The following is a 25,997-nucleotide window of genomic DNA, read 5'->3' as shown; positions in this document are numbered from 1 at the left end:
ATCCTTGTGGCGTGCCCTTGTTGGGCATGTCTTGAGGGTCCGATCTCGTGTCACCCATTCCTATCGTTGCCGTTCGGCTGGACAGAAAGGTATTGATATATTGGAAGATGCGCTCGCCGCAGTTGAGATTGCTGAGCTCCGAGAGAATGGCCTCGTGAGACACGTTATCAAACGCACTTTTGAGATCCAGCGCCATAATGATGTGTTCGCCACCCCTTGGTATGTTGGAGAGAACCTCCTCCTTCAGGATGGCTAGCGTTGGGGTTCTTTCGGCTCCTATCTCTTGCAGGCAGATAATGTTAGGTCTTATGGGGATCCTTGTTTTCGTCTGAAACCTCTGCAGTTCCACTGCCATATTTCTATGTGTTCGGCCTTGTTTGGCTTATGGTTTGGGGCCATGGTCGGCTAGGTGGGCTGGCGGGCCGGCATCGCTCCCAATGGAACTGGCACGTCTGCTATTACGGGAAGGACCTTGATCGCGTGACAAGACGCGTTTGTGGCTTTAAGTCTGGAGCGCCTGAATTGATATTGAGTGTGAGTTTTGTGCAGCAGTTACCTGCGCGAGGTTGCCCACTATGGTTTCAATTTTGGCTTGAAGCACGCTGAATAGTTGGGTGACATTTTCGATAAGGGAAATTACTCTCTTATCCATGTCCTCTAGTGTTTGCTGTAGAGTTTGGTGTGTCACTACTTCATCGGGTCGCTGTGGGGGTGTGGTAGGCGGCGGCGCAGTGTTTTGTTTGATTACTTTGTCTAGTTTGGCCATAAGCGCTGCGATCTTGGCGCCTTGTTCTGCTATCCTAGCATTTTGCGCTGTTATAATAGCTTGTAGTTTGGGGATTCGGGTGTCTGTTGGAGGAGCAGAAGAGTCCTTGCCCCTGTCTTCCCAGCTCACCTGCTTGGTTGTGTCTTGGGCGGGTTGCTGCTTCTTTCTCGGCATTTGTTGTGGGTGTGGCTGCTGCTGTTGCTGGGCTCTGGTTCCGAACCTGGATCGGCTCCTGGATTGGCTGCTACTGCGGTCGGCTGAGTCCCCGTCCTCGGAGTCGAACCAGCGGTTATTGTAGATCTTGGGGAGGCCGTCTCGTCGAGACATCTTCTCTTCATTGTTGCAGGCGGGTGGCAGCTGAAGCGCTCTTGGTGTCTTCAGTCTCTTGGGGCTTTCTTTGGTGCCGGTTTCGTGCTGACCACCACAGAGTCCGCATTTCGGCTCACAAACGTGGATGGGGGGTGGGTTCAGCATGCTGCACCAACGGCAAACCGGCGTGTTGGGGTTTGGACACACGTCCGGGCGATGTCCCGGCTGCATACACAACCGGCAGAATTGCCGGGCTCGCCTGTACTGGTAGCATGGGTAATCACACCCTCCATGGTAGACCAGCTTTGGTAGGTGGGGTGAGCAGCGCCGTTGTAGATGTGCCCAAGATGTGGGCGTCCAGGATCTTGATGCGGGTGTCCCGCACCCACAGTCCTTCCATGAGGGTTTCCCTTGTGTTGTTGGGGTCGAGTCCGTGAATGGTTTCTGATTTGTCTCTGATGGTTTGCGGTGAGAACGGGACGTATGCTCTCACCGGGTGGGCTTGGTTGTCCAGTTTAAGGTGGGTGAATTGACTATCAGGATGTTTGAGCCCATGTGGGGGCGCACGACGTATTTCCTCTCCGCACAGGTGGGGTTCTGGCAGGACTTGACAATTGCTGCCGCGATAGCGTGGTTGGGGTATTTCTTGAGGGCTAGGCCTCTCATCGGCCGGGTGACTACATTCATATCTCCCTTTGGTCGGGGTGGCAGTCTGGGGCGACGAGGACCCGGCTTTCCGGTTATGCCTGGGGACAGGAGGTTGCAATTGGACGGAGTGCCACTCACAGATATGGCTGATTCCGATGATGAGGAGGTCTGGGTTTCCTGGGCGGCCCTGCCTGGAGCTTCTTGGCCCGATGCTTGCTGAGAGCATACTCCCACGCGGGACCGTGGGTAGGGAAGCTCGCAGCCGAATCGGACGACGATGTCAGGAGGCCTAGGTCTTGCGTGAAGTAATCACGAGAGTCCATATTGGAGTCTTCGTCATGAAGGTTGACCATGGATGGTGTTCGTTGGTGGCCGTTGGAAGGGCCCGGACCATCGGGCGAATTTCTGGGGACCATTTCAGCAGTCGGGGCGGCGGTTTTACAGTCGGAGAGCCTGGCGTGGCAGAGTCCGATTGGAAACCAGTTTAGCGGCTCGGCTAAGAAGCGGTGGGCCAAAAAGCGTGGGCGTACAGGTGGCGGCAAGCCGGTCGGGCCATTCAGCGGGATGTGACCAAGGCTGCCGGAGGCGCAGTAGCAATTGTCGTCGGTATAGAGGGACGACTCGCAGGTTATTGGGGTGGGGCAGAAGCCCATCGGCAACATGTCTGCTTCGGTCGGCTGTCGCGGAGCGAGCAAGGTAGATGTACTGGTAGCGAAGGCTCCATAGACGCCCATTGGTCCAAAAAATGGCGGCTCGTGGGCACTCCAGCGCCCCCTGGATTTTGGGGGGCAAACTACGCAAACGTGACGTAGAATGACGTCACGCATACGTATTCTTTTGGCGCGAATTATAAAGCGGTCTTTCTGTAGAATCCGCGTTTTCGAGCCCGTACCTCTCGAAGGTTGCTGCCTTTCAGCGCGCCCCAACCTTTGCCAGTCAAATGTGCTCGAGTTCCTGCTAGTTATGGCCTTGTTAATGTGCAATTGGGAACGCAATGAAAGTGACTGGTAAAGGAGGGGCAGCATAGAAAGGCAGCAACACTTCCAGACACTGGCGAAGCATGCATGATTCGTAGTGCAAATACTGGTGCTAGTACTTTTGAGAGCTTTTGAGTACAGCAAGGTATGATGCACAAAGCACTGGCTCAAGCGCACAGTTCGCAATAGAGTGTACGGCAAGTATGGTTTTCATAGTTTCATATTCATTGTTTATTGCAGCAACCAAACAAATACAGTCACAAAGCACACCCTTGGCACACAAACAAAAAATACATGTCACAGGCAGCACAAGCAGTATTGTTTAAGTTGGCTAATCATCTCAATAGTCACAGTGCAGATAGGAAAAAGCCCTGAAGTGCCACGAACGTTGTCAGTTAGGAAATTGAAAAGTATAGAAAACAATGCTACGACAGCTTCAATTGAAGCAAACATAACATGACATAAGTAGGCGCATCAACACAGACCATAGAGCACACTGGGATTATTCTTCACATTTAATTTCTTCAGCTGAAAGAATATAGCAGGTGCGTTTACATCTGCAAGGCAATGTTAAAGCCAGCTTTAGCACCCTCAAACGTGCTCAACGTAGGAGCAAATACCATACATTGAGCCGGCGTACCATCTCCAGAGTACTTCTAGTCGTTAGCCGGATCAATTTGAAGTAATTTTTCGTCAACAAAAGTACACATGAAGTACAGCGTACAGTGAAGTGCAAGGACATTCGCGGGGCAGTAAAGCATGTAATCAGTGTACTGTACGCTACAATATAGCCAGATAAAAAGTCCAGCGCTCTTCTGTTCATTGCGCTGACAAAGATCCTACTAAAAACTCTGAGATGCAACTAGCCTGCTAAAAGGTGGCCTGGTAGCCAGTGGTGCCGAGTGGTAGTTATGATGACAATGGTTGATTTCATTATACCTGCCAGCACGGAACTGCAGGGGGGCGAGCAGGTGGAAAAATTAATCCCAGCGCCACGGAAACTAGGTTAATCCATTGCCTAGAAAGTCTCCTTTCAGAGGCATTCGCTTTATCGGTATGGCGTTTTATCTGACAATATTGCACAAGTACATAGGTGACACTTGAACAGGCTGTACATGGCATAAAAGTACCCTAAAAGAGTGACATAGTGGAATAAACGATGAAAGATGCTACATTGTTAAACCATTGCCCCTGTGAGCAACCACGTCACATCCTAGCAAATCAAAATACACAAGCAAAAAAGAAAATAAAACCAGGCTGTGAACCGGAAAAAACCCTTTGCAACCGTTAAACCAGACTACGCTTATTTGTTGCACAGGCTGCATAATAGCCTGCAACTTCACAAAATATTCAGCCAACAGCTCGGGAATTGCATCCTTTTCATTTGCTTAGCCTCAGTGCTTGCTTCGTGGCTTTCCGTTTAGTAGTTTGACTGTGCAGTTCAAGATTTTTTCTGCGTGCAAGCCAATGCAGCCTCACCCTGACGAACAGGGCAAACAAACCATCATAAACGTCATCACCACACACAGTCAGCGATTTTTCTACCTTGGCATGAAGCAACATGCACAGATCATGCCCTACTTGTTCTTTTCCCACAATATTGGAACTAGATGCGACAAAAACCTGCTCGCAAGCATTGATGAAAGCTACAAACGAGGGTGTAGGAACTGACAGGCTCCCAAAGTCACCTTCTCCAGGATTTGACACTTAAGTACAAGAGAACTTGGCTCTGATCGGCAAAGGCGGCATTTTCTAGCCTCACCTCGCACGTATGTGGCCCTGTAACACACCTGTGATCATTCATAAACTTGTAGGCAAGCCAGCCAGCAAAATAGACAATCTTGCTTTCTAGTATTGGAGACTGATAATCATATGGCAAAACTTCTACTGCAACTGGCAAAGATGTGGCAGCTGTACAGAGAGAAGGAGCAGACTTAGATAAACAAACTGGGAGAGTGGCTAGAAGGCTAGAGATGTCTTCAGCACAGTTGCTGCTTTCCGACGGTTTGAAAAGGTTGCTAACTAAAAGATGCCTAAATGCTGCTTGAAACTGCCGGCAAGACGAGTTGCTGTTCGATCCAGATTTCGACCTAACAATAGCAAAGGTGTTTTCAAGTGCATCCTGGTTCAGGTGCCTGGTAAGGAGGTATGTCAAACCATAGCGAGAGGCCAGGTGGTTCCATAACAGCAGCACAGCCCTCATAGTTTGGCAGAAGCCACGGATGCAAAGAGGCTGCCGCGCACAGCCTAGAACTTCGATGCTTTCGAAAACTGCAATACACTCTTCCAAAAACTCTTCATGCACAGATCCTGCACAAATTGCAGATGCATACGGAGACTTTCCCCGCTTCTGTGAAGTATTTAGACTGTCAAAGAGTCTATCGATCCTCTCAACAAATCTGGCTGTGTGGATAGCCTCTGATGGCAACTGTTGGAATGTTACCAATGTGCACAATGCAGCAGCGCAATGATTGCTGAATACCTGTGCTGCGAGTTTCACAGACATCTTCGAAGCAAAAGTTAAATTAAAGTGCCGGGCACTCAACTTTGGGATGGACCGAATTTGCATTTCTCGATCCTTCTCATCAGCCTGTCGTATGTACGAGCTTTTAATTGTGTCACTGCCTACCCTGAAGTCATACTTGAAGAGCATATTGCGCAAGCACTTGAGCAAATGCGGTGGATCAAAAATAAAGAAAAGCGGTTCACCATTCACACTTAAGTACGGCTTTTCAGGGGTCACAAGTTTCGAAAACAGAGAAACATTTTGGTTCCCCTGATCACAAACCACAGCCACAGGCTGCAATCCAGCTCCAACCAACATTTTGTGTCATTTGAAGAGAAGGTCATGCAGAACAGTTGCAGGCGCTGCCTTATCTGCAAAGAAGTAGCCAAGAGGCTGCTTCCACGGCGTACATATTCCTTTGGCCATGAACACAAGCGCCTTGTTTGCAAGATTTGGACCTTGTGCTGCACTGTACTCTTCAAGGCCTTCAAATCTGTCCGACACTGGATTGTACGACAGCTCCTTTGAAACATGCATTTCATCAAAAATTATGGTGCAAGCCCTGTCTTGCCGTGGAAAAGACGCTGCCCGTTTCTCGATCAAATCAAAAACTTCAGGATAAAATCCAACCCTCAATGGTACGCGTGCAAGCCACAGCTGCAGTGACCTAACAGATGGAAGTTTCAGGAGTTTCCTGCAATATCTAACCTTTTGGGCTGTAGAAGTATAAACCTAAAGCAAAGGTTTTGTTTTGGCTGCACCATCGACGGCCAAACCTGCTGACATTGTGCATCTTTAACTGAGCTTCAACAAAAGCAGCAACAGCTGGTGTTAAATGCTCACGCGGACTATCTACCAATTCGGCAGTGGTCTTCATGCGACGGCGCTGAAGCAGCAGTCCTTGCAGCCTCTTGTTGCGGTTACGCAGCTGCCTGAGCTTGGCTCGAAGTTTCTGCAGTGGCCGCCTTTCATTTATGGGGCTGGTGAAAGATCCTGCAACGTACAGAGTCGACGGAAGAGCAATAAGTTGCTACGTCGGGTTTAGTCATAGCTGCATGTAGTCCTGTAGCACCAAAAAGTGCGCAATATTGCGAAAGCGTTGTAAAATTGCTAACCTTCATAAGAAAGAGGCGAACTGCTGAACGGAGCTCCTGGTGACAGATCAGCACTCGCTGACAGTGTTGCGGCCACCCCTGCCGTGCCAGGTTCCAGAGATGAAGCGCTTGCTACAGTGCTTGGTCCTGCATATGTGTGGTCAGCTGCGCCCACAGAATATAAAGAACAAAATATAGTGACAGCACAGTTCTGACAGGGAAGCCAGCAACCCAACAATGCACAAATAATAACTAAGCACCACAGGCGGAATTAACACTTACACTGAACCATTATGAAGCCACTGGCGTGGGAACAAGCTTGGTTCAGCGTAGAACCAGTAGGGCTGGCACCATCTGCATCTGCACAGCGCACAGACAAGGAATTGTAGCATATTTCTGAGCCATACCTCCTCAGGCTGTTCGAGCAGATACGAAATAACAATCACCTTCTTGGAAGAGTAGCAGCGACTGGGACGGCCGACTCTGGACGTACCCCTTGGAAACAGGTTCACCGGAGACAGCAGCTATCTGTCTCCGGCGCCGGAAGCAGTCCAATGAGCTTTCAGTCGTCACCATTTTCAAAAGATTTATGTCAATTATGCATACAACCCTGCTCACCTGGTTCTCCAGCCCGGCGCACTGATGCCGAAGTTTCGCTCAGAGATTGTGAACAGTCCATGTCGCTGCTGCATTCGCTTGAGGTGTCTGAAATGGCAACATTATTGCGGAGAGAAAAGAGAATTCAGTACCTTTATAGTAAATAATTTCCAAAGAACTATAGCTTCCACAGCATGCGGTTCACATTGTCATCACTCTAGAAAGAAAAATGCTTATCCAATGAAATAAAATTCTCTTTACCACCCTTAATCGTTAGGCATATTAGTTTGATGTCATCAGCAGCTGTGGAGCACCAGTAAATCATTTGCAATTTTCATATGCTATGTTTTACTTTGAAGAGTGCGAAATTCGCCTATCACGCAAACAACGATAGCTCGCAAATCAAGTAATGTGCCCCATATTGTTTAGATTTATGCAGGTCAGCCTATGGCCTACGCAATGAGATGCAACAAGAATGAATTCGTAAGCAATTATCGCAAAAAACCCGCCGGGGTTGCTCAGTGGCTATGGTGTTGGGCTGCTGAGCACGAGGTCGCGGGATCGAATCCCGGCCACGGCGGCCGCATTTCGATGGGGGCGAAATGCGAAAACACCCGTGTGCTTAGATTTAGGCGCACGTTAAAGAACCCCAGGTGGTCAAAATTTCCGGAGTCCTCCACTACGGCGTGCCTCATAATCAGAAAGTGGTTTTGGCACGTAAAACCTCAAATATTCAATTATCGCAAAAAATAAAAACCTGTACAAACATTGGCTTTCGCTAGCATGAATATTGAGGTAAAAGGCAACAACACAAACAATTATTAGTGCATTTCTATAATCGTTCAGTGCGTGCTTTGATACATAACACATGAGCACACAATATCTCGAGAAGCTTTTCACCAAGCGTACCTTGCCCAAGTCGGCATAAGATTGCATCCTGATAAGACTGAAGGTGAAAAAAGAAGCTCTGCATACAAGAAAGCAAAGTTCTGGAGTACTAAAATTCATCAAACATTTAGGAAGGCTCACCCTTTTTTCCCTCTCACTTCTTTTGAGCTATCAAAGGAAAGACGAGAATGCCCTCTGGACACGACAGGGACCGTTCATGAGACAAGGTTTCACGGTGAATATGAAAGATTCAACTCCCACTTGCTGCAAAACATGTAGAGTCGCCTGGTTTCCGTTGCTGAAGTGGCTAGCGGCATCAAACAGCCTGAACCGGAAGACTGACAGACTCACGTTAAGATCCTTTGGAGCCCTTTGCCATACCAGACTACCAAATATCCCACTTCATTATCCTTTTTTTTTACCGGAAATATCAGGCAAGAGTATTCACACAGTCAGTGTACTTTTTCCGCACCCGTGCCTAGAAATTCGCTTGAGCACCCTTCGCCTACTAAGCTTGTGCCATTAGCTTACCACAAGCACAAACCTAATTCTATGCTATGTTGGACATTTGTCACGAACCTCACATACAGTGTACAGTGCATACCGGGAGAAAAGAAGTTTCGATCCCAACAGCGGAAAAATACGCCTTGTACAATGTCGCACGGCATACAGAAAGTACACAAATAAAAGGGCTGGAGCACCCCCTTGTGTGAGCGTCTAGTTGATTCAAATACTGACAACTGTTGAATCGCTAAACTTACATGCAAGAGACGTAAAACGAATATCACACACACACACACACACACACACACACACACACACACACACACACACACACACACACACACACACACACACACACACACACACACACACACACACACACGTGCTCACGTCAAAGCGATACTTCCATTTTCGTTTTCGCTTAGCAGGGTGCAGGTAAAAATTTACTGTAATTTTTAAAGCCACAAGACAGATACATAATTCGTTTTGGAAAAGACGCTAGACTGTTTACGGTTACGACAAAAAGGGAAAATTTCATTTTTTCACAAAACATGACATTTCAAGAGCGGCGAATGCCTTAAAAGTTTGATAACAAAAATTACCGGCAATGCTTGCTCGAGTAGGCAAAGCATCGTGTCGCAGCCTTCCTGACGGCAGATGCACAGATGGTTCGAAGTGCCTCGAGCAAATCCCGAGTTCTCGTAGCTGCGACGGCGCCTTCTTCTCCAGGCTGACGTTGCGGTAGAACTGCGCCCACGCTCGGCACCTGGACGTGATGCAACATGCACGTTAGATACAACTGCGCCAAAAGGAATACGCATACCCGAAACGCCAATGAGTCATTATTCCTGTCACTGCTAACTGCAGTAAATTATACTTGCATTACATCTGAACTATGGTAGTAAATGCTCGCGCCAAGCTCTCTGCGCCCCAGAGTGCGGTAACGCTCATCCTCATGCCACGCGGCTAGCTGCTTTTCTAAGCTCAACGAGTGACGAGAGTGAAGTGCGTTTAAAATTACCCTGACAGTCATGTATATGTAGGACAGCAATACCAAGGCAGGCAATAACTCCTGCTGAGCGAATCCAGTTAAAGCCGCGCACATACACGAGGCAGAGTTTCGATACTCCCAGTTGCGAGGGGATCCTCAAATTGGCTTCATGGTTTTGCAAAACTAAACAATGTCGTACTCAGAGCTGTCAGGTAGCAAACTTTGTTCTAAATGGGCCTCCCGGTCAGTGGCGTGCACGTGGTTGCTCCTGAGAGCCCGGTGTGAAGTTCACGTTGGTGATAGTCAGCTGCATGACACTCACTATAAATTAGAAAAATGTGGGCCTCTTTCGCACACCTCAGCACTGAAAGTGTGTGCCCTGCAGTGCAGTACATAAATATCCCCGAAAACATGAAGCCAAGTACGCACGAACGGGTTACAGCTATGAAACACGAGCGAACAGCCCGGCGAAACCATATCGAAGCTATCGCGCATACCTAGAGCAGACGACACTGTCAAGAGCTCACCTGTGAAAGTCCAGCGGGAATCGGTGTAGCGTGACACCAATGGTACTATCCACGCTGTCGCAGTGTACCACGGAGCATGGTTTCTTCACATGCCGCAAGCTCATCTTGAAATGAAGCGCTAAGCGCTTCAAAAGAAGAGCGCGAAGCGTGCAAAGACGGAAAAAGACTTCGCACTGGCCGCACGCCGAAGGAAACGACAAAACCGAGAAAACTGCCGCAGCGGTGCAGCGGGCTGCAAATCTTACCGAACGGTGACAAAGAAGCAACGTGCAAGGACGACGAAAACTTCGCAAAAGGACCATTTTGAGACCGGCGAGCTAAATTTATACGCTTTATCAGGCGCGCCATCGCAGACAGCTGGCGATAAGAAATCGCTTCGTAAGCTCCCGCCACTGTGGCCGGGTTAGCCGGGTATCGAAACAAGGCCTGCAAAGACGCGCTGTAATGCACCACACACTCATGAATAGGGGGCAGGTCAAGAGTGTTGCAAAAATACAAATTTTGCCAGGTTTTAATAAAATGACTTACCTCTTTCATAAAACAAGGTGCTAATATACTTTTTCTTTTCTATTGGCAGATTACATTCCAATTTTGTAGCTTTATCATTTCTTTATATACCCCCGCAGGGGCGTCTGCGTCAGCAGGCGTTTGGTGTGTTGCGACACCACGGACCCGAGCACACGAGGGTTGGACCCTCCCGCGTGTAGTCGTGCGCGGCTTAGCCGTGTCCGGGGAAAGGGGGATCCTGGAGGTTGAGCCGATGCCGGGTGTTCGGACCTTTAAGGCCCCCCGGCGGAGGCAACACGCCTCTTTGGCCTCTGCTTCACGTAGACGGCACCCCCGGACTGACCCACCCGGGGGAAATCGGTAGTCGCCTTTTCCTGTCTCTCTCTTCTCAAACCTTCGTCTTTATCTCTCACTTTACATCTTTCCTGTCTTCTTCTCTCTTCCATTTACTTCCTTTCTCCACGGCGGCAAGGGTTAACCTTGTGTGGATATCCTACCTTGGGTACACCATATTGGGTTATAGTGATGGCGTACGGCTGGCGTCGTGCAGGCTTGTACACAAGCTGTGCCGCGTCCCCTCGTTGGGCTCCGTGGTGGGCGGTCGGCGCTGTTGCCGAACATACACATTTTCCTATGGCAGCGCAAGCCTCTGTTGTTTATGATCGGCGTCTGAAGAGATGCCGCACCGAAGTACCATTTCAATTTTCCTTTCAAAGCAACGCCCCAACATTTCCAAAGTACTATGTAGTGCATAGTGAAAGCAACATTCCGGTAAGGAAACTCTCTCCTTTCCTGGTAGCGAAGTGTCTGAAAGACAAAATCGGACCAACATACAAAGCATCCAAAATGTCTAGCGGGGACCTCCTCCTAGAACTGAATAACAAAGATCAAGCAGATAAGCTCTCTGAACTTACCAGTATTGGCGAAGCGACAGTGACTGTTTCAGCCCACAGAACACTTAATACAAGCAGGGGAGTAATATCTGAAGAAGACTTTATTGGACTGAGCGATGAGGAACTCCTTGAGGGTTTCCAAGAACAAAATGTGACAAAAGTACAAAGAATAGTAATCCGCAGAAACAACCAAGAAATCCCCACCAAACACGTTATACTCACCTTTGGAACAAGCGAAATGCCTACTTCACTCGATGCAGGTTACGTTAAAGTCAATGTCAGAGCATATATCCCGAACCCTAGACGATGTTTTAAGTGCCAAAGGTTCGGACATGCTTCACATGCATGCCGAGGACAAACAACTTGTGCTAAATGCAGCTCCAACGATCACCAATCAGAGAATTGCACTTCTTCGCCACATTGTGTTAACTGCAAGGGAGATCACCCAGCTTATTCGCGGTCCTGCCCTTGCTGGAAAAAAGAAAAAGAAGTCATTGCACTAACTGTTAAAGAAAAAATCTCGTTCTTCGAAGCCAGAAAAAGACTGTCGTACCTTCCCCGAAGAAGTTATGCCGAAGTGACGCAGGCGGGGGCAGCGTCACAGAGGCCTCCGGAGTCCTCCGAGCCCACGCGCAGTGGTGCCGCAGTGACTCCTCCCGCCCCCGTGGTGGAAGCAGTCAGTACTGCTCCACCCTCTTCGACGGCCCTGCAGACACCAGCCCCGCAGGGCCCTAAAATCAAACGAACCCCAAGGCCCGAGGCACGTGTCTCGGCGCCTAACTCTCGGTCCTCCAGCGCCTCAGAGAGAGCGATGGAGGTCGACACAAAAACTCCGGTGTCATTGACACCGAAGGATAAGCGCTCTCTCGAGCGCGGTAAGAGGGACAAAATCCCAATAACAACTCAAAATAAGAAAGCGTTAACCTAAAGGTTATCGCTCATTTGTATTAGCCTTTTTAATCCATGTCACCTATACCGCACCTCTTAATTTTTCCGTAATGCCATTTCTTATCTTTCCATTTTAAAATGGCTTTTATTATCCACTGGAATTGTAGAGGGCTTTTACACAACTTAGGTGACATTAAAGACATATTAATAAACTTCTCTCCTGTAGCCCTGTGTTTACAGGAAACAAACCTAGGCGAAAAACACAAAAACATTTTGAAAGGTTTCACTGTTGTACGGCGCGACCGTACTCAGGCGAACCGGCTGTCAGGTGGTGTAGCCATTGTCCTGCCAGGTGGTATAGCAGCCAGAGAAGTTCCCATTAACACTCACATAGAAGCCGTTGCTGTCACCGTTTTAGCTCACAAAACCATCACCATTTGTTCTGTATACATTCCGCCGCATTTACATTTTACCGTAAGAGACCTAGAGTTAATTTTAAACCAGCTACCCGAACCATTTTTATTAGCCGGTGATTTTAATTCACATAACACGTTGTGGGGTAGTCAAACAACTGACACCAGGGGTCAAACGCTTGAAGATTTTATCCTAACAAATAACATATGCCTTTTAAACACCGGTGCGGCAACTTACTACTCCCCAAGCACAGGCGCTATGAGTTGCTTAGATCTGGCACTATGCTCTCCATCTCTCTTTGACGATTTTCAATGGAGTGTTATTGACAACCCCTATGGTAGTGACCATATGCCTGCTATTATTAAAAGAAAATCTCCTTCTCCTACCATACCATTAAGACCACCCCGTTGGAAACTCCACCTAGCAGACTGGCCTCTCTTTACTGAAAAGGCCAGTCTAGATAACATATCAGATGAGCTAACCATAGATGAAATGAATGATAAGATCACCGCCTGTATACTTGCTGCTGCAGCAGAAACAATCCCACAATCCTCTGGCCTATTAAGAAAAAATCTGAAACCCTGGTGGACGAAGGAATGTACACAAACAAAAAAACTACAAAACAAAGCGTGGGGTATCTTCCGGCGATACCCAACACAAGACAATCTACTCTCCTTCAAAAAAGCAAAAGCGAAAGCCAGGTACACACGCAGACAAGCCGAAAGACAGTCCTGGAAAAATTATGTCTCGTCTATAAATAGTTCAATAACATCCAAACGAATGTGGGATCAGGTTCGTAAGTTTAGAGGCGACTACGCTTCTTACACTATCCCCATACTAACACCTCCAGGCACGCAAACAAATATAGACGAACAAGCAGACATATTAGGAGAACACTTCCATACTATATCAAGCTCGGTAAACTATTCAGCTGCATTTCTAAAACATAAGCAATTAGCAGAAAAACTAAAGCTTCCGACCACAGGAAGTTCAGAAAGACCGTATAATGCCGCTCTAACACTACCGGAAATCAATAGAGTACTAACAACTGACAAAAAAACAGCACCTGGTCCGGACAGAGTACATTACGCGATGCTCGCTCATCTACCTCCTAATGCAGTTGAAACCTTGCTTCGTTTCTTTAATAAAATCTGGGAAACGGGAAAAATGCCGAAAGAATGGAAGAAAGCTATCATAATCCCGTTCTTGAAAGCTGGAAAACCTCCCACAACAGCAACCAGTTATAGACCCATAGCACTCACAAGTTGTCTTGCAAAGTCCTATGAAGCCATCATCAACATAAGACTGACATACATCCTTGAAACAGAGAACATGCTAGATAACCATCAGTGTGGATACAAGAAAGGTTGCTCCACAACAGATCACCTAGTCCGGCTAGAAGACGAGATACGTGCGGCCTTTCTACACAAACAATACTGTCTCACTGTTTTCTTTGATTTAGAAAAGGCCTACGACACAACATGGAGGTTTGGTATCTTAAGGGACTTAGCAGATTTAGGAATCCGAGGTAGAATGCTCAAATGTCTAGCCGATTTCATGTCGGACCGAACATTCCAGGTGCGTTTAGGAACGGCGCTGTCACGTATATTCATCCAGGAAAATGGAGTGCCACAAGGATGCGTACTAAGTACAACACTCTTTATAGTAAAAATGAACTCTGTTAACAAAGCAATCCCCCCCTCTGTTATGCACTCCATATATGTGGATGATCTGCAAATAGCGTGCCGCGCCTCAAACTTACAAACATGTGAAAGACAGCTCCAGATAACAATTAATAAACTAACCGAGTGGGCTGAGAAAAATGGCTTCCGCTTCTCTACTCAAAAAACCGTTACAGTGCTATTCTCGCAAAAACGAGGATTGTACTTAGACCCGCTTCTAAAATTGAATGATGTCGCACTGCCGGTAAAACAGGAATGTAAATTCTTGGGGGTAATCTTTGATAAAAAACTAAACTTCCTAGCCCACATTAAAACACTAAAAATTAAGGCAAATAAAGCATTGAATATCCTAAAAGTTCTGGCTCATAAGCACTGGGGTTCTGACCGAACCTGTCTTTTACGTATTTACCGGTCTCTTGTGCGTAGCCTTTTAGACTACGGCTCCGTGGTTTACGGCTCAGCCAGGCAGTCCTACGTCCAACTCCTTGATCCAGTACATAACCTTGGATTGCGACTGGCAAGTGGTGCCTACAGAACGTCACCCATTCAAAGTTTATATGTTGAGTGTAATGAACCCTCATTACAGCAGCGCAGAGCCTTATTAACATTCTCTTACCTACTCAGAATTCAGTCATCACCGCAACACATATGCTATAACATCCTCACACAGTGCAACTCACGCTTACACTACACAAATAAACCGAACATGATTAGGCCACTTCTCCTGCGGTATGAGAAATACTGTCAGGATTATGACATCCCCCACGAAGTCCTCCAGGTCGCCAAGAAACCACAACGGTTGGCCCCATGGTACAATTTCACGCAGTTGTGTGACTGGACATTAACACATTTAAAGAAGAGAAACACTCCACACGAACACATCATGCAAGAATTCCGTGCTCTTCAAGACAAGTATCAAAATCACATGGAATTCTACACGGATGGCTCCAAAACAAAAGAACACGTGGGTGTAGGGGCCGTAACAGAAAATTGGGAAACAAGTGTCCGTCTACCAATACATGCTTCTGTTTTCACTGCTGAAGTTTATGCTGTATGGGTTGCAGTTAAAAAGATTATCACTGGCAAGCACAAAAACACAGTCATATACACGGATTCTTTAAGTACACTGAAGGCTCTCCATCTGAAATCTGAGTGTGAACCCCTGATAGGAGACATTTTAAACATGTTGGTGCTGAACGAATACGGGAGGTCAATTCGTTTCTGCTGGGTCCCGAGCCATGTTGGGATACCAGGTAACGAAGCAGCTGATAGATGTGCATTGATGGCAGCGCACAAAGATATTACAAACACGACACTCCCATATAGTGATAGCATCCGTGCAATTAGAAAAGCCTTCACGGTAAAATGGCAACGCGAATGGGACCATTGTGCTGACAACAAGCTACATCTCACCAAACCCATAGTTGGCGAGTGGAAGTCGTGTTATCATCAAGAGCGGTTCATCGAAGTAGTTTTATGCCGGCTACGCATTGGGCACACACACCTCACACACAATTACTTACTTACGAAAGAAGACACACCAACATGCGAGAAATGTCAACAGCCACTAACAGTTATGCACATATTACTCACATGTACGCAGACTGAAACACACAGACGAACACTTTTGCACAAATTATATCAACTACACATACCTTTGCACCCTGCTCTGATTTTAGGTGATGATCCGCTAGTCCCATTATGTGACGTCCGTAAATTTCTACACGACACTGGATTTTTACATAAAATATAGGTTATTAACAAAGCCTTTTCCTCCACAAACTGGATTTTAAAATACCTCGTGTTTGGCGCAGCATAGCCTTAGCTGCTTTTGCGCCATTAAACCCCATTTAACTAACTAACATTTCTTTATATGAGTGTTTTGCCCCCCATCCTCTGGTTGTGCTGCAGTCGCGCTAAACCACTTTTCGGCCCAGCCTTCGCCACCACTTTAAATCCGCCTTGGGTGTGTCTGACGAATGACGCAAACATCTAGCGCGTCATTCGCCGATTCGCCTGTCGCTAGGCAACGGAAGTAAGCCGCAATGTTTAATTTAATTTATACGCAGATATTTTTAATTTTCCCGGGAAAGAAAAAAAAAGAAAAAAAATTCTGTTAATCTCATTTCACATTCTTTTGTTCGATGCTCGCGGCCCCAATTCGTCGATGTTAATACTATAGCGTGACGTGTTTCCTGTTTCCAATTTTCGCCGAGTGTCCGCTCTTGTTCAATCCCTTTCTCTATGGTAGAGCGCCGCCGCGAACAAGGCAGAGCAGCCGTCGCCGCGGGCGAGAAGGCCGCCCACCGCACTCTCCACTCGGCCCATCTCAGCGCCCAGCCGGCGCACAGCAGCAAACCACGTGGCGGTTGTCTATCGTGAGCCCCAGGTACCGCACTGTCAGGCGCCAGGGCAGGGGCACTCCTTCGACGAGCACGCAGCCGGTGCGGCGGCGAACACTGCAGGGGCGGATCAGGATAGCCTCGGATTTCGTCGACGATAGCCGCAAGCCGATGGCGCGCAGGATGTTCGCAGCGCCGCCTGAAGCCGGTAGCGCATCTCCTCCGTCACAGAGGTCGGCCCGTGCACGAGGAGCGCGATGTCGTCTGCGTAGAGCACAGCACGCACAGGGAAGCGGCCCGTTTTGGGAATGCACTCGATGATGGGCGCGAGGGCTAGGTTGAACAAAAACGGGCTCAGCACGCTTCCCTGAGGCACACCGCAGCTCACAGGACGGGGCGAGCCGACCGTGCCCCCGACTCGGACAGCTGATGTTCTGCCGGCGAGGAAGGCCTCGATGTAAGCAAGGAGCCTGCCCTCCACACCGAGCGCCCGCACGGCCGAGAGGATGGTGTCGTGAGGGAGGCAGTCGAATGCGCTCTGGACATCGAGGAGCAGCAAGAAGGCAGTCTCCCTGTCGAGCCTGGCCTGCTCGAGGGTGCCGACGACGACAGCGATGCAGTCCGCCTTGGAGCGGCGAGCGCGGAAGCCGCACTGCTCGGGAGGTAGAGCACCGCGGGCATCCGCAATCCACTGGAGCCGGGATAGAGCCATCGCCTCCATCGTCTTGTCCGGGATAGACGTGAGGGAGATCGGCCGGTATGAGGCAGGGCTGTGAGGTGGCTTGCCGCGTTTCAGCACGGGGACGATTACAGCATGTCGCCACGAATCCGGGAGGGAGCCGCTGTGCAGGACGTCGTTGTAAGCGTCGAGCAGGAGGCGGCGCTGCGGCTCGTCCAGGTTCCGCAGCATCTGCAGCGTGATCCCGTCCGCGCCAGGCGCGCTGCGGCGGCGCCGGCCGCGCGACAGGGCCCGCTGCAGCTCGTGATGAGTGAAGTCACTCTCGCACAGGCTTGTGATTGCCTGTGCGTGGTTCGTGTGAGCTTCGCCCCGCACGAACACCGCAGCGTACAGCGCCTGTAACACAGCCGGAGACGCGCTGGAAGCAGGAGGGGTGGCAGCAAAAGCGTCTGCCAGAAGCTCGGCGAGCTCCAGCTCGCTGATCCCGCGCGCTATGGCGATGGCTAGCACCGGGAACCGCGGTGCCTTCGGGTTCAGGAGGGCCCGGAGGACTCGCCATCCACGGCGCTCGTTGTACGGCTGGGCGAGCGACGAGCAGATGCCGGCCCAAGATCGGCGGCGCAGCTGACGGGCGTGTCGTCTGCACACAGCGTCCAGGCGGTTGTACAATGTCCAGTCCGCCTCGGCTCCGGTTCGTATCGCTCTCCGTTGAGCGCGGCGGCGAGCGGCGCGCACATTGAGGAGCTTGATGTCCGGGCAAGGGGAACCGGCTGGTACGGCAACAAGCGTCGAAGCCCGATTCGCACACTCTGCGATATGCGCGAAGAAATCGTCGCCGCGCGGTGTTTGGGCACAGAAATCGCGGAACATGGGCCAGCGCACGACCATGCACACGCGCGTGGCGCCGCGATTCGGCCGCACGGGGGAGAGGGCGATGGGGAAGTGGTTGGATCCCGCGGTGTCCGGGGCGCGCTGCCAGTCGTATGAGCAGCGCTCCGAAACAAGCGCGAGATCGATCACTGTGGCGGTCCCGCTGCGACGAGCGAAGGTGGGCTGGCCGCTGTTGATGACGGCAAGGCCCGCCGCACCGGCCGCGCCCATTGAGTTCTTCCCCCGGATGTTGGTCTTCGCAGAGCGCCAGCTCCCGTGATGCGCGTTGAAATCGCCGCACACCACACAGTCACGCGCGAGCGAAGCGGCGAGGCGCGACAGGAATGTCATGTCGCACTGCAGAGCGGGTCGCACGTACACACTCGCGACCGACGTATCGGTGCCGCGCACACGGACGGTAACGGCCACGCACTCGACCACTGCACAGCACAGCTGTTCCGTGGCGATGAGGGCGTGCGGGAGAGAGGCACGCACATACACAGCTGCGCGAGGGGAGCCAGGCGGGTGCGCCGCTTCGGTGCAGGGCGCAGCATCGCAGTCGTCGCGTCGGCACTCTGTTGGGCTGCTGTATCCAATGTAGCCGGGCAGCGGGACCTCCTCTGCACGCGCATACGTTTCCTGGAAGGCGAGGACGTCGTAGTCGTGCAGAGGCAGCTGCTCGGCCAACTCGGCGTGCCTTCGCCGCAGGGAGTTGCAGTTCCACTGCAGGATGCGCGGCCGACATTCAGCAGTGGGACTGGCCATGATGGTTCGGTGGCTGTTGTAAAACCACTGCCTGCAGACAGATGGGTCGTAGTGGGTGGTCAGCTGGCAGCATAGCGCCGACTGCCTGCATGGTAACCAGCAGGTTCGCTACCAGCTGATCCACTGTAGTCTGGCCAGGGGGGCAGCATTGTCCCGTGTCTCCTGACGGCGAGAGGCTCGAGGGGCTGGTACCGGACGCTTGGGTGCGAGGCTGGGGCCTTTCAGCGCGCTCGCATACGACCGCGCCAAGGTTGAGGACTGCTGCTGCTGCTCCTCCCTGACTGCCGCCCTGACAGCACGCCTCGACAGTGCTGCGGTGGAAGAAGCCATGATAGTTGCCACCTGGCGTTCTTGCCATTTGGGGCAGGCGGCGGTGTCGGCCCTGTGGGGGCCCCCGCAGTTCCTGCAGCGAACCGTCCGGCAGGGTTCGCCCTCCGCATGGCTTTTGCCCCAGGAGATGCAGTCGGACGGCCAACTGCAGGATTCCAGCACGTGCCCGAAGCGGCCGCACTGGCGATACTGCACTGGACGCGGCCTGGCCGGCCTCACCCTAAAGCCGAGCTTGAAAAGGCTCACGTGTTCAGGGGGGACCGGTCCCGCGAACCGGATAGTGACGGTGCTCCCGTCCCGCGTCGCCGACAGCACTGGAACGCTCGACTCCAGGGCTCCTAGCAGGTCAGCATCCGCAGGTAATCCGTTCACCGCGTGCAGGTAGCCGGTGCTCTGGCCGCGTACGGCCGGCAGTCGGGCAGTCACCGAGATGCCGTGCAGCTCGGTTATTGCCAGTAGGAGCTCCCGGGTGGTGGTGTCGGCGGCCACGATGTTGCGCCTGTGGTTGACGCGCACCGCAGCAACACCGGCTCGCGATGAGAGGGCCGCCGCGAGTGCTAGGCGCGGTGCTCCCCTGAAGGCTCCGCGGGGCGCCGAGGGTCGGAAGAGCACCGTACCGATGACCGCAGGGTCCACCGGGAGTGCTGCAGTCTCCAGGGCCCTCGCACGCCGCCTGTCCCACCTCGACTGCACGAGGGTGAAGCCATCTGAGGTTGGCTCGCTGGCGGGTGGCGTCCGCCTCAGTACAGCCGCTGCAGGCACGCTGGGGGTGACAGGGCTGGCGGGCGGGCGCCGCGAGCCGTCCGAAGCTACGGGAGACAAAAACGAGGCAACGGCAGGAGCTTTGTTGTGCCTCTGCACTCTAAGGCAAAAGAGAGTCAAATGGGTGTGTGGTTCATCCCTTAAGGGACTAAATGAGCTGCCACAACCATTAATCCCTTTTGGGACTAACGGGGCCATGTCTAACCGATAGTCTCAATGGACTAACGGTACCAGGTTTAACCGTTAGTCCCAATGCTGTTGCACCTCACGAGATGAACGGTTAGTCCACATGCCATTGCACCTCACGAGATGAACGGTTAGTCCGCATGCCATTTCACCCCACGAGATGAACGGTTAGTCCACACAGATTAACAGTGAGGACGATCCATTTGGGATGATTTGTTCATCCCCAGGGATCAAGTTCAGGAATTACACCTAGTGGACTAAACTTGCCATTTTGTCCCTCGGCATGCCTCGCATACGACGACGTGCAATGCAATGCAATTTCTGCATTAAAAATGTGCTATGAATATCTCCAAAGTGTTCTGCTACTTCGGCAGACACCGGAAATAAGACGCAAGAAATGACTATAATGAAAAATGCAATAAAATATGTTTTATTAATACATAATATACAAGACAGGCAAAAAAAAAATAAGAGCCTGATTATAATGCGCGCCTGGCCCAGAAGTAGGTAAATAAAGCAATACATATGTCTTTAACAGAGGACACTTTTGCAAATATGAATGTATGAATTCTCAATTGAAGCATGCTTTTAACACGGTGTACGCTACACGCGCTAGGGGTGACATGTGCGTGTTGCTTGGTACATCTAAAAGTTTAGCGATGACTTTCAGCGTTTTGTGCACCCCTTTTGCAAACACGATGTCGAACGCCCAATAAAGGGTGAACAATGTTGACAGGGCTTCTGGCAGCGTGTTCTCTTCAATCGCAATATCCTCCAGGGAGACCGTAAAGGGTGTCGAGTCCCATGCATCAACACTGCATATCACGGTAGGCACTCTGTGCGCAGTGCTCCTATCCTGTGAAGAAAGAATTTGCAAATACCGAGTGACACAATTTGTTAGATGCACTGATTTTAAAAGCAATAGCAATAAGTGAAGATACCCTTGCAAGTAAATGAACTCGCATGTTAAAATATCTGCAAGGTGAAACAAGCATGAGCTCATCATTTTTAGACACTGCAGCATTTTATGTGTGGCAGCAACTAATTCTGACAAGGCTCAAGAACATATGTTGAATTATTACTGCATGGGCCTTGGTTCAAATAAAATCTCTTGAGCATGCAGAGTTCAGGTGAAAAGGGTGCGAATGTGTCCCAATGCCATATGTACGACTAGTTTGCTGTGCACCATATTTTTCTCGTATAAGACGTGTTTACTTCCAAAATTTTGGTTGCTGTCTTTGCCTACACATGCCAGCTCCGAGAGTTTGCCATGTGGGCAGTGCAGCAGCCGGAGCAAAGGCCGCCATTATAGGCTGTTATACAGGCCCCTCCATGATTGAAGGCGCCTTTACATCACGATTTTCACTGTTACCTTGCAGCACCCAACTAAAAAAGAGCACCGCTTGTTTATCATTATGGTTATCATCATCACTCACACTCGCGAGAGGTCTCAGCTGTCTAGCGGTAGTCAGTGCTACAGTTTTCCAGTCGGCATTTAGCTTTTCTATGTGTGTGTATTGTGTATGGTGGTACGCATGTTCAGGCATTATATGAGCATTGCTTGCCTGTTAAATTCAATTATGAGGTTTTACGTGCCAAAACCACTTTCTGATTATGAGGCACGCCGTAATGGAGGACTCATGAAATTTCGACTACCTAGGGTTCTTCAACGTGCACCTAAATCTAAGTACACAGGTGTTTTTGCATTTCGCCCCCATTGAAATGTGGCCGCCGTCGCCAGGATTCAATCCCGCGACCTCGTGCTCAGCAGGCCAACACATAGCCACTGAGCAAACACAGTGGGTGCTTGCATGTTCCCCCTGACCACGTCACGCTACAGAGGCAACGCCAGCGACGTGCTTCATCATGCTTACATTGTTGCCTACAAGTTATTGAGGTGCCGACGATGGTAACCCAGTGATGCTGCCAGCTGAAGAGGCAGATCTGTTGACAGTGCATGGGAGGATTGAGTGGTAAATCTGCTGTTAGTGTCCCGTAATTGTAGAGTGGCCAGTGCACCACCAAAGAGCACAACCACTTATTCACTTTGTCTGTGCTGCCTTACCATTTGCAAAGTCACTGTCGTTCATGCCGCCGTAACCCAACCATCAATTATACTATTATCCTCTCATATCATCGCAACAAACTAACAAGAGAAATAATTAAAGCATTCCATGCTTACAGATTAAAGGAATAATGCATTAGCCAGGCTTTAGTGACCCTTTCATCCAAGGAAATTTACTACCTTGGTCACACAAGTTATAATGTACCATGACATTATGTGTTCTTTTCATTATTTAACCTGTCTCCCGAGTTTCTTTTCTTTTTACATTTGTGTTGTTTCATACTTAGTTCCCCATTTTTTATCACTTTCTATCACTTTTTTATCATTTTTTTATTGGCTTTGTACATCTACATGTGCAATCTTTTTCTTGCATACTGATCCATTTGGATGTACATAAGGCTTCTCTTCAATAAGTTTGTTTGCAAGTACAGCACATGTCCTGTCACTTTCTGTCTTTGCCATTATGTTTAGCAGTGCTGTCCAGTTAAACTTGTGGAGCACAAGTATAAAGTATATAAACAACCAAAAGAAAATAATCGCTTAGTCACTACATTTTCACTTTTTCTTTCCAATGGAGCAACCTTTACTAACATTGGAGCAGTGGTTGCCAAGAAAAACGTTTTCCCTTCCCATGTATTTTGACAGGATGTTCAGACTAAGGCTTCCCCTCAAGGCAAGTCACTGACACATGAACATTTTGTATCTGAGGAGCCCTTGCTACTGTTTTGACCTGTCACTAGCTATACATAAGCAAGACTAGGAAAGAGTGAATCTTTGAGGTAACTTAGATGTCCTTCAGCTCCACTTAAGAGTGCTAGTACTTGCCATAAAGTAGTGAATTGAGCCTGAGTCATAACCGCGCTAAAGTGGCGTGGTTTATCCCACAGCTCGCTACACTTACTGCTTACAGTTCAGGTGCACTTACAGTTGTCAAAAATGCTTCCTTGCGCTCTTTAACGAGACAGGGCAGCAAACAAATTGCAGCAGTCTCCATCAAATCTGGAAGGAAAAGTGCTAAATGTAAGCAGGTCAAACAGGGTAGCACAAAAGCAATACATTGTCGCCCCGCCAGGATAAGTAGCCATAACATTAGTAGGCCTGACAAACGATACATTGCACCTTAAAGGCATGTCTATCTAGGATTCATATGTCAATACTTCAAACAGCTAATTAAAAACAACCCATTTCAAGAATCCCTTTCTGTTTTGTTGCAAATTTGGGCCTTGTAAATGTTTATACCCACAGCACCTACTTGGAGATGCCTGGAAAATATATTTATACAGTGGGTGTGTGCGAATAGTAATTTCTGAGACCGAGATGAAAATGAGTAGAGTAGTGACAAAAGAAAATATATTTTTCAAATATCTTTCTAATAAAACACAGGAATTTTCACAATTACTATAAAACGATGTGGACATCCTAGTATTCTTTATGTTAGCGAGTTTCCGTCATCATTACATAGCAGATTATGAAGGGTTATTTGTTAGATGCACTAATCGAGCATTAAGATCAGGTAAGCAGTTTCTTCATAACAACAGGACTCTTAGAAGTGCTAACGCTCTCTGTAAACCGGCAAGTATGGCTCCTCCAGTGAGTAGTTTGATCCACTACATAAGCTATCAGGTTCTATGTCTATACTATTCCCACACGGATGACATTCGCCATACCTTTACTTCAGTTCACTCATTAAGTACACTTTCCTCAGCATGATCATCATGATTAACATATATTAGTGATTTCGAATCAGGCAGAACAGCCTCTTTACCATTCTTTTTGTCCTCGGTGGCAGCCTCCAAGCGACTGTTAAAGTCCGCAAGAAATGCCTCAAGATGCCGTTTCTTCTGGGCTCTTTCAATTACCTTCTTTGCAACTGCACGCAGTAGGGGTCGCAGTGTTGTACTCAGGTCAACACCTGTTTGCAGCATAAACTCGTTGTGAAGCTTAATGGAGGAAGAATAAAAGATAAAATGGTCAGTCCTTACATTACCCTACTAAAAAATCCTATTTGTTGTGAAACGGGTTTCATCAAATAGGGTTATGGAACGGGACCCCGTTTGACCCTGTTCAGTCCTGACCCGTTTAAATCCTGTTTAGGCCTGTTTAATCCTGACCCATTCAATCCTGTTTAATCCCGACCTGTTCAATCCTGTTCAATCCTGACCTGTTTAATCCTGACCTGATTAATCCTGACCCGTTTAATCCTGACCAGTTTAACCTAGTCCTGTTTACTCCCCTACTGAGACCGTGTTCAGTTACTATTGTCTGATTTCGCTCAATATAATTCCCCCGTTAAACTTATTTGGTAAACTTATGGATTTGCAATCAGCCAAGCAAACAAGTAGATCTGCATTATGTTTGCTCCAAGAATGACATTGTCACAAACAGGTTTGCCAGTATGTTGCTTGATTCAAAGATGAACACATTCTCAGCATTAATTCATAACAAATTCATAAGGAACTACTAGTACTCGATATTTTATGTAATACATAGACAAAAAACAGAATGAATGCCAGATTGAAAATTGTGGGATAAAATTGGAACAGTTTGTAAAGACGCACTTGTATTTGCTATAGGAAAGAAACGTAACAAATATTATGAGACATACAAAATGTATTGCCGCCAAATAGGCACCATCTCCAAAAAAATAAAAATTTTTCATTAAACAGGTCTTCCACTACAATAATTTAACTGCAAACACCACAGTTGGGCGTGCCATACGACGAAGCAGTTCCTCCATGTAATACATAACAGAACATTGCATATCTTGCAGTAAACGCTTGTTTTCTACTCCGTTTTCTTGCCGGCATAGCATTTCTTGTAGTTTCTATAAGTCTCCATCTTGGCAGGCTCTCAAACACTTCAAACAACCACAGACGGGCCAAAGCAAAATGCAAACACGAAACTAACTGGGCTTCAGCTGCCAGTATTCAGGGACTGTTTGCACTGTTGTTGCTCTAGGAGTCAAAGTCCAATGAAATGGCAGCATCCTCTGATTCGCTGCTGCTCACTCTATCAATAAAATCGGTTGCAGACACAGCGAGATTGCGAACTCTGCTATCTTTCGAAGCACATGCATGCCGCTTCCGAAGGTGGCCATTTTTGCCTTCTGCTTTGATGTTCGCAAAACTTCAGAGTGCGTTTAAAAATCACCGCCTTGTGGGAAAAAAGTGAACTGCTTAGGAAACAATATAAGTTCTCCTCCATGTCCAATGGCAGTGTGTCTGTGAGCAGTGCAGGTCTCAAAAGCGGTGTTTCAATCCATTAACGTGGGCTATAACAACGCCTAATGGCGCGTTAGAAGAGCTAACAGTAGTTGCAGTTCTAACGAACCAGTTGGGAGCATCGTTGAGGCTGCTGGTAGTTTTCCTTGTCTAACAGCAGTATGTCCATGACTGGCATCACACGTCACATGTATACTGCAAAGTCAAGACAGCATCATTGGGTGTCGAGCTCTGGCAGACCAACCGTGTCAGCTTGTGCTCACACCGTTGACAGGAAGAGCTTTAGCTTGTAGTGGTGCGTCCATGCCCAGCGTTGCAACCATTGGCACGTACACAGCTTTTGATTGATGAGGCTTAGAATTGACTTTTACTCCAGGTGTCACTTGTCACATGTGACACAACACCCCCGCAACTCCACACAAGAGTTTTCACTCCTTGATGACTACTCACATACCTCAGCGCCGTGCCCACACTTTTACTGCACCCAACACTCACAACACTGAAGTTCACATGAGACGTCACACCACCACATAAGCTATCATGGCACACACAATATGCTTTTTCACACACACACACAAGGACGATG

The 25,997-nt window shown here is 48.8% G+C and overlaps 1 protein-coding gene across 1 annotated transcript; it reads right to left on the bottom strand.

Moving 5' to 3' along the window:
- Positions 1-5,530: 5,530 nt before the first annotated feature.
- LOC142563412 (uncharacterized) lies at positions 5,531-10,087 on the bottom strand. Its single transcript, XM_075673966.1, has 8 exons — positions 9,808-10,087; positions 8,892-9,055; positions 6,919-7,005; positions 6,747-6,824; positions 6,583-6,660; positions 6,322-6,465; positions 6,063-6,199; positions 5,531-5,728 (listed from the first exon to the last, which is right to left on the bottom strand). The coding sequence occupies exons 1-8, from the start codon at positions 9,909-9,911 to the stop codon at positions 5,531-5,533; spliced, it is 990 nt and encodes a 329-aa protein (XP_075530081.1). The 5' UTR covers positions 9,912-10,087.
- Between the last annotated feature and the right edge of the window lie 15,910 nt (positions 10,088-25,997).

Source organism: Dermacentor variabilis, chromosome 11 (assembly GCF_050947875.1).
Source record: "Dermacentor variabilis isolate Ectoservices chromosome 11, ASM5094787v1, whole genome shotgun sequence".
Lineage (NCBI taxonomy): Eukaryota > Metazoa > Arthropoda > Arachnida > Ixodida > Ixodidae > Dermacentor > Dermacentor variabilis.
The sequence above is the reverse complement of the archived record's forward strand: the minus strand, read 5'-3'. Positions and strand labels throughout refer to the sequence as shown.